The 13,599-nt window shown below is 45.0% G+C and overlaps 1 protein-coding gene across 1 annotated transcript in view; it reads left to right on the forward strand.

Annotated features, from left to right (window-relative positions):
* Positions 1-12,228, forward strand: part of LOC107300136 (nuclear receptor corepressor 1-like) — a gene marked incomplete at both ends in the record, with an annotated part of 18,706 nt that extends 6,478 nt beyond the window's left edge. Inside the window, 7 exons of the mRNA XM_015829476.1 lie at positions 86-226; positions 2,184-2,267; positions 3,853-4,106; positions 6,295-6,653; positions 7,928-8,148; positions 10,074-10,280; positions 12,079-12,228. Of these exons, the coding sequence (XP_015684962.1) occupies positions 86-226; positions 2,184-2,267; positions 3,853-4,106; positions 6,295-6,653; positions 7,928-8,148; positions 10,074-10,280; positions 12,079-12,228 (1,416 nt within the window). The remainder of the gene's footprint in view (positions 1-85; positions 227-2,183; positions 2,268-3,852; positions 4,107-6,294; positions 6,654-7,927; positions 8,149-10,073; positions 10,281-12,078) is intronic.
* Between the last annotated feature and the right edge of the window lie 1,371 nt (positions 12,229-13,599).

Consider the following 13,599-nt stretch of genomic DNA (forward strand, 5'->3'; position numbering starts at 1 on the left):
TCTCTCTCTCTCTCTCTCTCTCTCTCTCTCTCTCTCTCTCTCTCTCTCTCTGTTTCTCTTTCTCTCTCCCTCTCCTTCTCAACAGCCATCAAGAACGTCCGGGAAGGAACGCGGAGCCCAAGGACCGCTCACGACATGGGCCTCAAACGGACCTATGAAGCCATGGAAGGAAACATCAAGCAGGCAATGTCAATGCGAGAATCTCCCGTCTCGACGCCTTTAGAAGGTAAGCTTGGCTAGCAAATTCCTCTTTGTTTGCAAGAATTGGGTCTGTCCAGTTGAATGAAGAGAAGGATTAGGAGTAACATGATAGCAGCATTCCAGTATCTCAGGGGCTGCCCCAAAGAAGAGGGAGTCAAGCTGTTCTCCAAAGCGCCTGAAGGCAGGACAGGAAGCAACGGATGGAAACTCATCAAGGAGAGAAGCAACCTGGAATGAAGGAGGAATTTCCTGACAGTGAGGACAATTAACCAGTGGAACTGCTTGCCACCAGAAGTTGTGGGTGCTCCTTCAGGTTTTCAAGAAGAGGTAGCCTCTGAAATGGTGTAGGGTGTCCTGCGTGAAAATCAGAATCAGCTGGAAGGGAGACTCTATATCGTTTCAGACTGTCTAGTCTCTTCTTAAAAACCTCCAGCAATGAAGCATTCACAACTTCTGGTGGCAAGCTGTTCCAGGGGTTAATTGTTCTCATTGTGGAGAAATTTCTCCTTAATTCCAAGTTGATGAGTTTTTCCATCTGTTGCCCTCCCTCCCAGGAATGGAATGGAAAATGGAATGGAATAATAACTTTATTGTCACTGTGAATGTACACTAATTAGTATACATTAAAATGAAATTTCATTCCATTGAGCTCTCAAAGGGTCACCACCTCCAATACACACTACATAAATATGGCAACCATCTATCTATATAAATAAAAATGTAAATGTTCGTTTGTTCAAAATCTTAAATCTCCGAAAGTTCTTCACCGATTGATTTGAAATTTTGACACAACGTTGCATTCAAATACGCGCGTGTTTTTATATACCTATATTATATAGATGTCACACCTGTGACAGGTAAAAACATGCTTTTGTTTGAAAAACAGCGCCATCTGTTGGACGTAAAAGCAACACACGCTTTTGCCAGACTGAGCCACAGCAACGCGTGGCTGGGTACAGCTAGTAATAAATAAAATAAATCCGTTGTGAAAAAAGCACCGTTGGGATATATTTTGCTATATTTTGATGTGTCTTAGCCGGCCAGTCTTGATGGCCACACCGATGTGCAGACGCTGTGTCGTTCCTGGACAAAATGAAGCTTCAAACAATGTTTCTAGGACAGGGCTTTTCAACCAGTGGTAGGGGTACCACCTGTGGTCCATTGGCACCTGGCAGGTGGTAGGTGACCATCCTAGAAAAGTGGCAGTGTGGGAGGGGAATGAGCTGAACCGGTGGCAGCACCGCACAAGCCTGAGCGAGAGACGGCTGGAGCTGCAGGGCTGTCAGGGCTCAGCGGAAGCGCCAGGATCAGCGCTAGGATCCAGCTGGAAAGCAGCACTGATCCTGGGGCTTCTGCTGAGCCCAGAAGAAGCGCCGATCAGCTGGACTGTTGCAGCATCTCCAGGGTCTTGTGATTTACATTCAGATGCTTGGCAACCGATTCCTATTTATGACGGTCACAGTGTCCCAGGGTCATGTGAAGGGACCAAAACCTGCTGCAACCATCCAGCAGACGGGGGGAATAAAGACCAAACACCCCCCCACCCCACCCCCACTGCCAATCCTCAACAGAAATGCTCACAACAATGAAAACCTCGGACAGGAGGAAGAACGCGGCCGGGCGGGCAGGCAGGTGTCTTGCTCAGTTGTGGCTTGGGGGGCACTTTTTTCAGGGCCACTGTAACTTCGAACAGTCACCAAGCGAACTGTTGTAAGTCGAGGACTATCTGTACTTTATCACTTTTTCCCTTTTTTTTTTTGGTCATCAAGTTTTTGATACTGTGCTAGGTGATTGGTGGTACTCGGATATTGCCAAATCCTAAAAGTGGTACAATGGGTGAAAAGGTTGAAAAGCCCTGTTCTAGGATATAAATGCATCGCTATTGGCTTCCTCGGAAATGTGTTGAAATTCGCCAAATATCGTCAGAGATACAACTGAAACAGGGAGATGTTGTTTTCAGTAATGGCACTTCTGTCTTTTAGGCTTAATCTGCCGGGCTGTGCCTCAAGGCAGCCCCCACTCCGACATGAAGGAGAGGACTGTGTTGGCGGGCTCAATAATGCAAGGTAAGAAAAAGACCAATGCTCCACTCCCTCCTCTCTTCCCCCCCTTTCCCCCCTCCCTCCATCTCTTCTCTCCTAACTGCTTGCCTTCAGACGTTGTGGGTGCTCCATCACTGGAGGTTTTTAAGAAGAGACTGGACAGCCATTTGCCTGAAATGGTCTAGGGTTGCCTGCCTGAGCGGGGGGTTGGACTAGATGGCCTCCAAGATCTCTGGCAGCTATGTTATAATGATGATGATGATAGAGTTGGAAGGGACCTTGGAGGTCATCTAGTCCAACCCCCCCCCCCACTCAGGCAGGAAACCCTATACCATTTCAGGCAAATGGCTGTCCAGTCTCTTCTTAAAGACTCCCAGTGTTGGAGCATTCACCACTTCTGGAGGCAAGGAGTTCCACCGGTCAATTGTTCTCACTGTCAGGAAGTTTCTTCTTAGTTCTAGGTTGCTTCTCCCCTTGATCAATTTCCATCTGTTGCTTCCTGTTCTGCCTTCAGGTGCTTTGCAGAATAAGTTAACCCCCTCTTCTCTGTGGCAGCCCCTCAAATATTGGATCACTGCTATCATGTCCCCCCTTGTCCTTCTATTCTATTCTGTTCTATTCTATTCTATTCTATTCTATTCTATTCTATTCTATTCTATTCTATTTTCTATTCCATTCTATATTCTACATTCTATTCTATTCTATTTTCTATTCCATTCTATATTCTACATTCTATTCTATTCTATTTTCTATTCCATTCTATATTCTACATTCTATTCTATATTCTATTTTCTATTCCATTCCATTCCATTCTATTCTATTCCATTTTTTCATTATTCTATTATATTCTATTCCTATTCCTATTTCTATTCTATTTCTATTCTGTTCTGTTCTATTCTATTCTATTCTATTCTATTCTATTCTATTCTATTCTATTCTATTCTATTCTATTCTATTCTATTTTCTATTCCATTCTATATTCTACATTCTATTCTATTCTATTTTCTATTCCATTCTATATTCTACATTCTATTCTATATTCTACATTCTATTCTATTCTATTTTCTATTCCATTCTATATTCTACATTCTATTCTATATTCTATTCTATATTCTATTTTCTATTCCATTCCATTCCATTCTATTCTATTCCATTTTTTCATTATTCTATTATATTCTATTCCTATTTCTATTCTATTTCTATTCTGTTCTGTTCTATTCTATTCTATTCTATTCTATTCTATTCTATTCTATTCTATTCTATTCTATTTTCTATTCCATTCTATATTCTACATTCTATTCTATTCTATTTTCTATTCCATTCTATATTCTACATTCTATTCTATATTCTATTTTCTATTCCATTCCATTCCATTCTATTCTATTCCATTTTTTCATTATTCTATTCTATTCTATTCCTATTTCTATTCTATTTCTATTCTGTTCTATTCTATTCTATTCTATTCTATTCTATTCTATTCTATTCTATTCTATTCTATTCTATTCTATATTCTACATTCTACATTCTACATTCTATTTTCTATTCTATTTTCTTTTCTATTCTATTCTATTCCAATCCCAATCCTGCGATCCTCTGTCTCCCACCAAAGGCACCCCGCGATCGACCGCCGAGAGCTACGACATCGGGCTGAAGTACCCGAAGATCAAGAGGGAGTCTCCCCCCATGAGGACCTTTGAGGGAGCCATCACCAAGGGGAAGCCCTACGATGCGGTCACCACCATCAAGGAGATGGGGCGCTCCGTCCACGAAATCCCCCGGCAGGACCTGTTGAATCAAGAAAGCCAGAAGGCCCCCGACCTCGTCCCTCACGTCCGCCCCATCATTGAAGGATCCATCTCCCAGGTGAGCAAAAACCTGGAGGCCGCCATTGGGAGAAATAATCAAATCCTACAGTCCCCCCCTTTTTTGGGGGGAAGAGCTGGAAGCAATTGTCGAGGTCACAAAGTCTCACCCCTATTCAGGGCGAGCTTCCAGATCGCCATCAGATGGTGGTCTGTTCTTCTAATGTTGTTGTTGTTAGTTGCGAAGTCGTGTCTGACCCATCGCGACCCCATGGACCACGTTCCTCCAGGCCTTCATGTCCTCTACCATCTTCTGGAGTCCATTGAAGCTCACGCCTCCTGCTTCAGGGACTCCACCCAGCCACCTCCTTCTCTGTCGTCCCCTTCTTCTCTTGCCCTCCATCTTTCCCAGCATCGGGCTCTTCTCCAGTGAGTCCTTCCTTCTCATTAGGTGGCCAAAGTACTTGAGTTTCAATGTCAGGATCTGGCCTTCTAAAGAGCAGTCAGGGTTGATCTCCTCTAGGACTGACCGGTTGGATCGCCTTGCAGTCCAGGGGACTCGCAGGAGTCTTCTCCAGCACCAGAGTCCAAAGGCCTCCATTCTTTGGCGCTCAGCCTTTCTTATGGTCAAACTTTCACAGCCATACATTGCAACTGGGAAAACCATGGCCTTGACTCTACGCACTTTTGTTGGCAGGGTGACATCTCTGCTTTTTAGTATACTCTTCTAAAGTAGATAGTCCTTATATTACAACAGATCGTTTAATAACCATTCCAAGTTACAACGGAAGTGAAAAAAGTAACTTTTTTTAAAATAACATTTTATTAATTTTCCAATTTTACATTTAAGTATTTAAAAAGCAACGTGGTGACTGGGTTAATCAATAGTTCGATGACAAAATCTTTAGTACAAATCTCAAGTTACAACATCAGATATTTCTTCTTTTTTTCCCTTAACATTTCCTGTCTCGTATTCAAACTAGTACAGTTCTTATTATATCAACTCAGTAAAAACATCATTATTACATTTATCAATACACTTTTAGCTTATACGTATCTTTTTTTTTAATAAAGATTTTATTGGTTTTTTCCCCCCATCAACATATGTTAATTTTTCCAATCAACAAGTTGTCTGGAGTTTGCTATGCTAATACATGTTCAATTCCTAATCCTTCATTCTTTCCTCTAGCCAAGAATAAAATAAGTTCCAAATCTGATAGTAGTCTGTATCTTCTTTATCTTTCAACCTCATAGTTAATCTGTCCATCTCTGCACATTCCAATATTTTCCTGATTATTTCTTCTTCTGATGGCAATCCTTCATTCTTCCAGTATTGTGCAAAAATTATTCTCACTGCAGTAGTGATGTGTAAGATTAAATATAATTTCTGCTTATTAGTCTTTTCAGGCATAATACCTAGTAAAAAAAGTTCAGGTTTAAAATCCACTTGTTCACCCAATATTTTTTCTAACCACATATGTATCTTTCTCCAATAGGCCTTTGCCTTACCACATGTCCACCAAATGTGATAGTACGTGCCTATGTTATGTTTACATTTCCAACATCNCTTGTCATTGTTTCTTTCACTTGTTCACTTTCCATATCCAAAATTAACAAAAAGTTATACATTTTCTTAATTAATTTCTCATCTGAGGTTAACAAAATCTTATCAAACACAGTTTGATCCTTATAAAATCCATACATTTTTACATCTTTTTCATATCTACTTTGTATCTGTAAATGTGCCCACCAGGACAAGTTAATTCTCTGATTTTCCAGTTCTTGTTTAGGTTTTAATTTCCCATCAATATCTAGAATATCTTCATATGTCCATATTTTTTCAAAGTCTACCAAGTTCGGATGCATAAATGCCTCCATCGTTGATAACCACCCTGGAATTTTTAAATATATTTTAGCTTTAATTTTTCCCCATACTGTTGACAAGGCATTTCTTATAAAATGATTTTGAAAGTACCTACTTATGGACTCTGTTTTTCCCGTACCATAAGAAAGCGTGCCACCCCAATTGTAAATCATGTCCCTCTAGATACAATAACCTTTTGTTTCTAAAGCTTATACTTATCTTAATTGCGTTCCATCTTCATTAAACAATCCATATCCTGTTATTGGTTGATGGGCCATCTGACCCCACTGCCAAGATGCAGTCAGACATTGATTTAACCGCCATTCTAAGACCATGCTAGGTTTCTCCGCTACTTGCCCCCGTTCTCCTCTCCTCTCTTCTCCAGGGGACGCCCATCAAATACGAGAGCAGCTCCTGCCAGTCGGCCATCAAGCACAACGTCAAGTCCCTGATCACCGGGCCCAGCAAACTCTCGCGAGGCCTCCCGCCCATGGAGATGGTCCCCGAGAACATGAAGGTGGTGGAACGCGGGAAGCACGAAGACCCCAAGGCTGGAGAGATCCGCTCTCGCCACACCTCGGTGGTCAGCTCGGGGCCCTCCGTCCTGCGGTCCACGCTCCACGAGGCTCCCAAGTCCCAAGTCAGTCCTGGGATCTACGAGGACCCCAATGCCAGGAGGACCCCGGTGGGCTATCAAAGCCTGTCCAGAAGTTCACCCATGATGAACCGCGGCGAAGGTAGGTCGCCTCGGAGGCTTTGCGGCTTCCGTTAACGGTCAGCGGGACGAGGGAGAAAAAAATGGATCAGTTGAGCGGGTAATATAATAACCACTCACCTGTTCTGACTCTCTAGAACAGGGCTTTTCAACCAGTGGTACGGGTGCCACCTGTGGTCCACTGGCACCTAGCAGGTGGTACGCGAGCATCCTAGAAAAGTGGTAGCGGGGGAGCGGAATGAGCTGAACCGGTGGTAGCACCGCACAAGCCTGAGCGAGAGACGGCTGGAGCTGCAGGGCTGTCAGGGCTCAGCGGAAGCGCCAGGATCAGTGCCGCTTTCCAGCTGATCGGCGCTTCTTCGGGGCTGTCAGGGCTCAGTGGAAGCCCCAGGATCAGTGCCAGGCTCCAGCTGGAGCTCTGCACTGATCCTGGCACTTCTGCTGAGCCCTGAAGAAGCACCAATCAGCTGGAAAGCAGCACTGATCCTGGTGCTTCCGCTGAGCCAACTTCCAGAGGATCATCAGTAACTGAGATTAAACATGTTTGGGATATCTATCTATCTATCTATCTATCTATCTATCTATCTATCTATCTATCTATCTATCTATCGAGAGAGATATGAGATTAAACATGTTTGGGATATCTATCTATCTATCTATCTATCTATCTATCTAGAGAGAGAGAGAGAGAGAGAGATGAGATTAAACATGTTTGGGATATCTATCTATCTCTATCTATCTATCTATCTATCTATCTATCTAGATAGATAGATAGAGATAGAGATAGATAGATAGATAGATAGATAGATAGATAGATAGATAGATAGATAGATAGATAGATAGATAGATAGAGATAGATAGATAGATAGATAGATAGATAGATAGATAGATAGATAGATAGATAGATAGATAGATAGATAGATATAGCTATATAGATACACACACACACACACACAGGTCTTACCAAATGACAAAATTTGCAAAACAAAAAAAAAATACAGTTAAAAAAAATACAATAAAAAGAAGACAAAACATAACAAATGCTAATTAAAAAACAACAGACAAGCGAACGGATTAAAAACGACACCGACCAACCAAGGAGAAACCCAAAAAGGCCGTCCCCGATGGCCCGCCGGGTCTTCCTCTGCCGTCGGCCGTCTTGGGCGTTTCTGCCTTTCAAACCAACCGGCCAGCGCTCAGGGGTCCACCTTAGCGTCGCAGCTGGCCAAAATGGGGCAGCTTTGCCTTCCCACAACCTTTAAGCCAAACTCTTAAGCCGAATCCGGATTTCCTTCACAGGCAGCCTTTCCTCAGCGAAGCCTATGAATCACGAGAGGAAGTCCACCTTGACGCCAACGCAAAGGGAGAGCGTCCCGGCCAAATCTCCGGTCCCGGGGGTCGACCCGGTGGTCACGCACAGCCCCTTCGACCCCCACCACCGAGGGGCTGCCCCCGAGGTCTACAGGAGCCATCTTTCTCCTCACCTGGACCCCACCATACAGTTCCACAGAGCCTTGGATCCCGGTACGTACAATTATTATTATTATTATTATTATTATTATTATTATTATTATTATTATTATTATTATTACTACTACTACTATTAGTTTTTCTATATAACAGGTAAGTCCTCCACTTAAGAGCACAATTGAGCCCCCTAAGTGAGGCAGTCTTTAAGTGAGTTTAGCTCCATTTGACGGTCTAAAATGAAATAGAATAGAATAGAATGCAGAATAGAATGCAGAATAGAATGCAGAATAGAATAGAAAGAAAATAGAATAGAATTGAATGCAGAATAGAATAGAATTGAATGCAGAATAGAATGCAGAATAGAATAGAATAGAAAATAGAATTGAAAATTGAATAGAATAGAATTGAATGCAGAATAGAATGCAGAATAGAATAGAATAGAAAATGGAATAGAATTGAAAATGGAATAGAATAGAATGCAGAATAGAATGGAATGGAATGGAATAGAATAGAATGCAGAATGGAATAGAATAGAATAGAATAGAATAGAATAGAATAGAAAATAGAATTGAAAATAGAATTGAAAATGGAATAGAATAGAATAGAATGCAGAATAGAATGCAGAATAGAATAAAATAGAATAGAAAATAGAATAGAATTGAATGCAGAATAGAATAGAATAGAATTGAATGCAGAATAGAATAGAATAGAATTGAATGCAGAATAAAATAGAATAGAATAGAAAATAGAATAGAATTGAAAATGGAATAGAATAGAATAGAATAGAATGCAGAATAGGATAGGATAGGATAGGATAGAATAGAATGGAATAGAATAGAAAATGAAACAGAATTGAAAATGGAAAAGAATAGAATAGAATGCAAAATAGAATAGAATAGAATAGAATAGAATAGAATAGAATAACTGAATTGGAAGGGACCTTGAAGGTCATCTAGTCCAACCCCCTGCTCAGGCGGGAAACCATATACCATTTCAGATAAGTAGTTGTCCTGTCTCTTCATAAAAACCTCCAGTGATGAGGGACCCTCAACTTCTGAATGCAAGTCATTCAACTGGTTAATGATGCTCTCTGTCAGGAAGTTTCTCCTTAGTTCCAGGTTGCTTCTTTCCTTGATTAGTTTCCATCCATTACTTCTTGTCCTGCCTTCAGGCGCTTTGGAGAAATAGTTTCACTTCCCCCCTATTCTTTGGGGCAGCCCCTCAAACATTGGGAGGCTACTATCATGTCTCCCCTAGTCCTTCTCTTCATTAAACTAGACCAGTGATGGTGAACCTTTTAGAGACCGAGTGCCCCAAAACCGCCCCCACCTGCTCCCCGCCTGCTTTGCCCCCACCCCGCCCGCCCGCAGGGCCACCCATCGCCTCCACGGCCCGCCGTAGCAGATCGTCCAGGCGGCCCAGCAGCACCATGGCCACGCCCTCCGCCCGCGCCCCGCAGCATCATCTGCAGGCAACGGGGCGCGAGGGTGGAGTCTTGTCCCCGCTGCCCAGCTGCCATGTCCTTGGCTGCGCTGCTCCGTGCGGGCCGCACTCAGAGGCAACTCTCCTCCAGGGGGGCTGCTGGTGAGGAGGGGGCCATGGTGGGAGGCGGGGCTGGGGCGACGCGCGTGCCCACAGAGAGAGCTCTTGAGTGCTGCCTCTGGCACCCGTGCCATACGTTCGCCACCACTGAACCAGACATTAAACTAGGAGAGGGGGGATCAACCTATTCTCCAACCTGGAATTAAGGAGAAACTTCCTAACAGTGAGAACAATTAACCAGTGGAACAGCTTGCCACCAGAAGTTGTGAATGCTTCAACACTGGAAGTTTTTAAGAAGAGACTGGAATGCTTGAGCAGGGGGTTGGACTAGAAGACCTCCAGGGTCCCTTCCAGCTCTGCTCTGATTGACTGAGTATATCTTGCCTGTTTCGTCCTCCTTGACCCCCTCCAATGCCTTTTTCTCTTCCGACCCCCAGCGACCGCCTACATGTTCCAGCGGCAGCTCTCGCCCACCCCCGGCTACCCCAGCCAATACCAGCTTTACGCCATGGAGAACACGCGGCAGACCATCCTCAACGACTACATCACCTCCCAGCAGATGCAGGTCAACTTGCGGCCGGACATTGCGCGAGGCCTGTCCCCACGGGAGCAGACCTTGGCTCTTCCTTACGCAGGTGCCCGAGGTAGGGTTCCTTGGCTCAAACCAGGTTAATCTAGAACTCTGTTCGTAGAATCCCCTTGTTCAGAAGTCCCCAACCTTTTGGGCTCCATCAGGGACCGGTTCCGTGGAGCGAGCTTTTTCCGCGGACCGGAGGATGCGTGGTTTGGTGTGCTGCCTGCATCCCACAAATGGGGCTTTGCTTGTTTGTGTGGACCGGTTGCTGGCATGCCACGGCCCGGTACTGGTCCACGGACCGGGAGTTGGGGACCCCTGCCTTAGGGGTTCTGCCTCAAAACACCTGGAAGGGGATCCAGTGGGGGTCTTCAGGCAGGCTCCAAGAAGGCTCCAGACCCATTTGCACCGCTCAGGTGATCCTGAGGACACAGGTAAACCTCCAAGTGGCCTCAACAACTCTCTAAAACAGGGCTTTTCAACCAGTGGTAGGGGTACCACCTGTGGGAGATTGGCACCTGGCAGGTGGTACGCGACCATCCTAGAAAGGTGGTAGCGGGGGAGGGGAATGAGCTGAACCGGTGGCAGCACCGCACAAGCCTGAGCGAGAGATGGCTGGAGCTGCAGGGCTATCAGGGCTCGGCGGAAGCGCCAGGATCAGTGCCGCTTTTCAGCTGATCGGCGCTTCTTCGGGACTGTCAGGGCTCAGTGGAAGCGCCAGGATCAGTGCCAGGATCCAGCTGGAGCTCGGTGCTGATCCTGGTGCTTCTGCTGAGCCCAGAAGAAGCGCCGATCAGCTGGAATGTTGCAGCATCTCCAGGGTCTTGTGATTGACATTCAGATGCTTGGCAACCAATTCATATTTATGACGGTCACAGTGTCCCAGGGTCATGTGAAGGGACCAAAACCTGCTGCAACCACCCAGCAAATGGGGGGAATAAAAACTAAACACCCCCCCACCCCACCAATCCTCAACAGAAATGCTCACAACAATGGAAACCTCGGACAGGAGGAAGAGCGCCGCTGAGCGAGCAGGCAGGTGTCTTGCTCGGCTGTGGCTTGGGGAGCACTTTTTTCAGTGCTGTTATAACTTCGAACAGTCACTAAGCGAACTGTTGTAAGTCGAGGACTACCAGTACTTTATCACTTTTTTCCTCTTTTTTTGGGGTCATCAAATTTTTGGCACCTTGCTAGGCGACTGGTGGTACTCGGATGTTGCCATATCCTAAAAGTGGTACAATGGGTGTAAAGGTTGAAAAGCCCTGCTCTAAAACAGGGGTTCCCAACCGGGGGTGCTCGCACCCCCTAGGGGTATGGGACGATATTCCAGGGGGTGCGAAAACCTGGGCTTAGAAGTTTCAGAATTATAGTGTACGTGCATAATTCGTTGTCGTTATTTCGAACTTTTGCAGGGATTCGAGGGCTGTGAGAATATATCAGAAGCGTTCTAGGGGCGCGGGGTATAGAAAAGGTTGGGAACCGCTGCTCTAAAAGAAGGCAAATGACCGGCTTTCTGCAAGGAGTATAAATCCTTCCATTCCCCACCATCCCAGTCAGAGCTGAAGAAGCTTCTGGGATGGGAAGCGAAACGTCTTCAAAGAAAAACAAAGGAAGTCCAGTTGCCTCCTAAAAAAGCATCTTTGGGACAACCCTGACCTGGACGACTGAGAATCTACACAGACAGGGTCATTGGAAAATGATCTGGAAAGTGGGGGATTGCGCGGGACAGCTGACGGCCGTTGCTGTCTCCGGTCGGCTGTGCGGTTGATTTGGATTCTGAGGGGTTCGTAGGCCGGTTGTAGGTCGATGTGTCTTGTTTTGTTTCGGTCTCATCCGTGTTGGCATTTCTCCGTTCCTCTTTCGACAAGGAATCATCGACCTGAACAGCATGGCGCCCACCATCTTGGTGCCCCACCCCGGAGGGCCGAGTACGCCCCCGATGGAGAGGATCACCTACATTCCGGGCACTCAGCTGGCGTTCCCCACCAGGCCTTACAACCCACCTTCCATGTCTCCAGGTAAGGCTCAGAAGGAGGGGGGGGGCACTGAAAGATGGACGTGCCGAGTTCAGGTCCAAGGTGCTGAGGGGATTTGGAAGGGGGGGGTGGCAGACATCCACCCACCTCCCATTTCTACTTCTGATCTAAAGCTGGGCACATCTGCCCAGAACATCTGAAATGCTTTCTCTTTTTTTTTCATTTTGAATTTTTTTTATTGATTTTTCTAATTTTACATTTAAATATTTGAAAAGCAACGTGGCGGCTGAGTTAGTCCATAATTCAATAACATACAAATATCTTTAGGAAAGATCTCAAACGATTACATTAAATGTTTCCTCTCTTTTCCCCTTGGTATTTACTGTCTTACATTTTGTTGTGGTTGTTAGTTGCGAAGTCGTGTCCGACCCATCGCAACCCCATGGACAACGTTCCTCCAGGCCTTCTGGTCCTCTACCATCTTCTGGAGTCCATTGAAGCTCACGCCTCCTGCTTCAGTGACTCCATCCAGCCACCTCCTTCTCTGTCGTCCCCTTCTTCTCTTGCCCTCCATCTTTCCCAGCATTAGGCCCTTCTCCAGGGAGTCCTTCCTTCTCAATAGGTGGCCAAAGTACTTGAGTTTCAATGTCAGGATCTGGCCTTCTAAAGAGCAGTCAGGGTTGATCTCCTCTAGGACTGACCGGTTGGATCGCCTTGCAGTCCAGGGGACTCGCAGGAGTCTTCTCCAGCACCAGAGTCCAAAGGCCTCCATTCTTTGGCGCTCAGCCTTTCTTATGGTCCAACTTTCACAACCACACATTGCAACTGGGAAAACCATGGCCTTGACTATACGCACTTTTGTTGGCAGGGCGACGTCTCTGCTTTTTCGTATGCTGTCTAGATTTGCCATAGCTTTCCTCCTCAGGAGCAAGCGTCTTTTGATTTCTTGGCTGCAGTTTAAATTAATACAATTCTTACTATATCGATTAAATAAAAAATAACTGTCTTGCATTTATCGATAATTTTTGTTTACACCTATCCTAGTTGTTTTAACGTTCAATCTTTTTAGACAAATCAATGTCCCGGTTAGTTTTTCCCAGTTTTTAGATTCCCCTTAATATTTTAATTGAACGTTTAGTATTTACAATGTCCGAGTTTTAATTAATCCCAATTCCCTTGATCACAATTCACCACCGGATCTAACGTTCAGGATACTTTCTCTTGATTTCAGCTTGGCTGCCAATTATGTGTGTATCACAGGTGGTCCTCGACTTACGACGGATCACTTAGCAACCGTTGGAAGAGGCAGTAGACCCTGAAAAAGTGTACAGGCCTGCCTTGACTTAACAATCGTTCGTTCTGTGACTGTTCAAAGATATGACGGTCCTGGGAAAAACGTGATTTATGAATCAC

The sequence above is a fragment of the Protobothrops mucrosquamatus genome, unplaced genomic scaffold (genome assembly GCF_001527695.2).
Source record: "Protobothrops mucrosquamatus isolate PMUCROS unplaced genomic scaffold, P.Mucros_1.0 scaffold6203, whole genome shotgun sequence".
Classification (NCBI taxonomy): Eukaryota; Metazoa; Chordata; class Lepidosauria; order Squamata; family Viperidae; genus Protobothrops; species Protobothrops mucrosquamatus.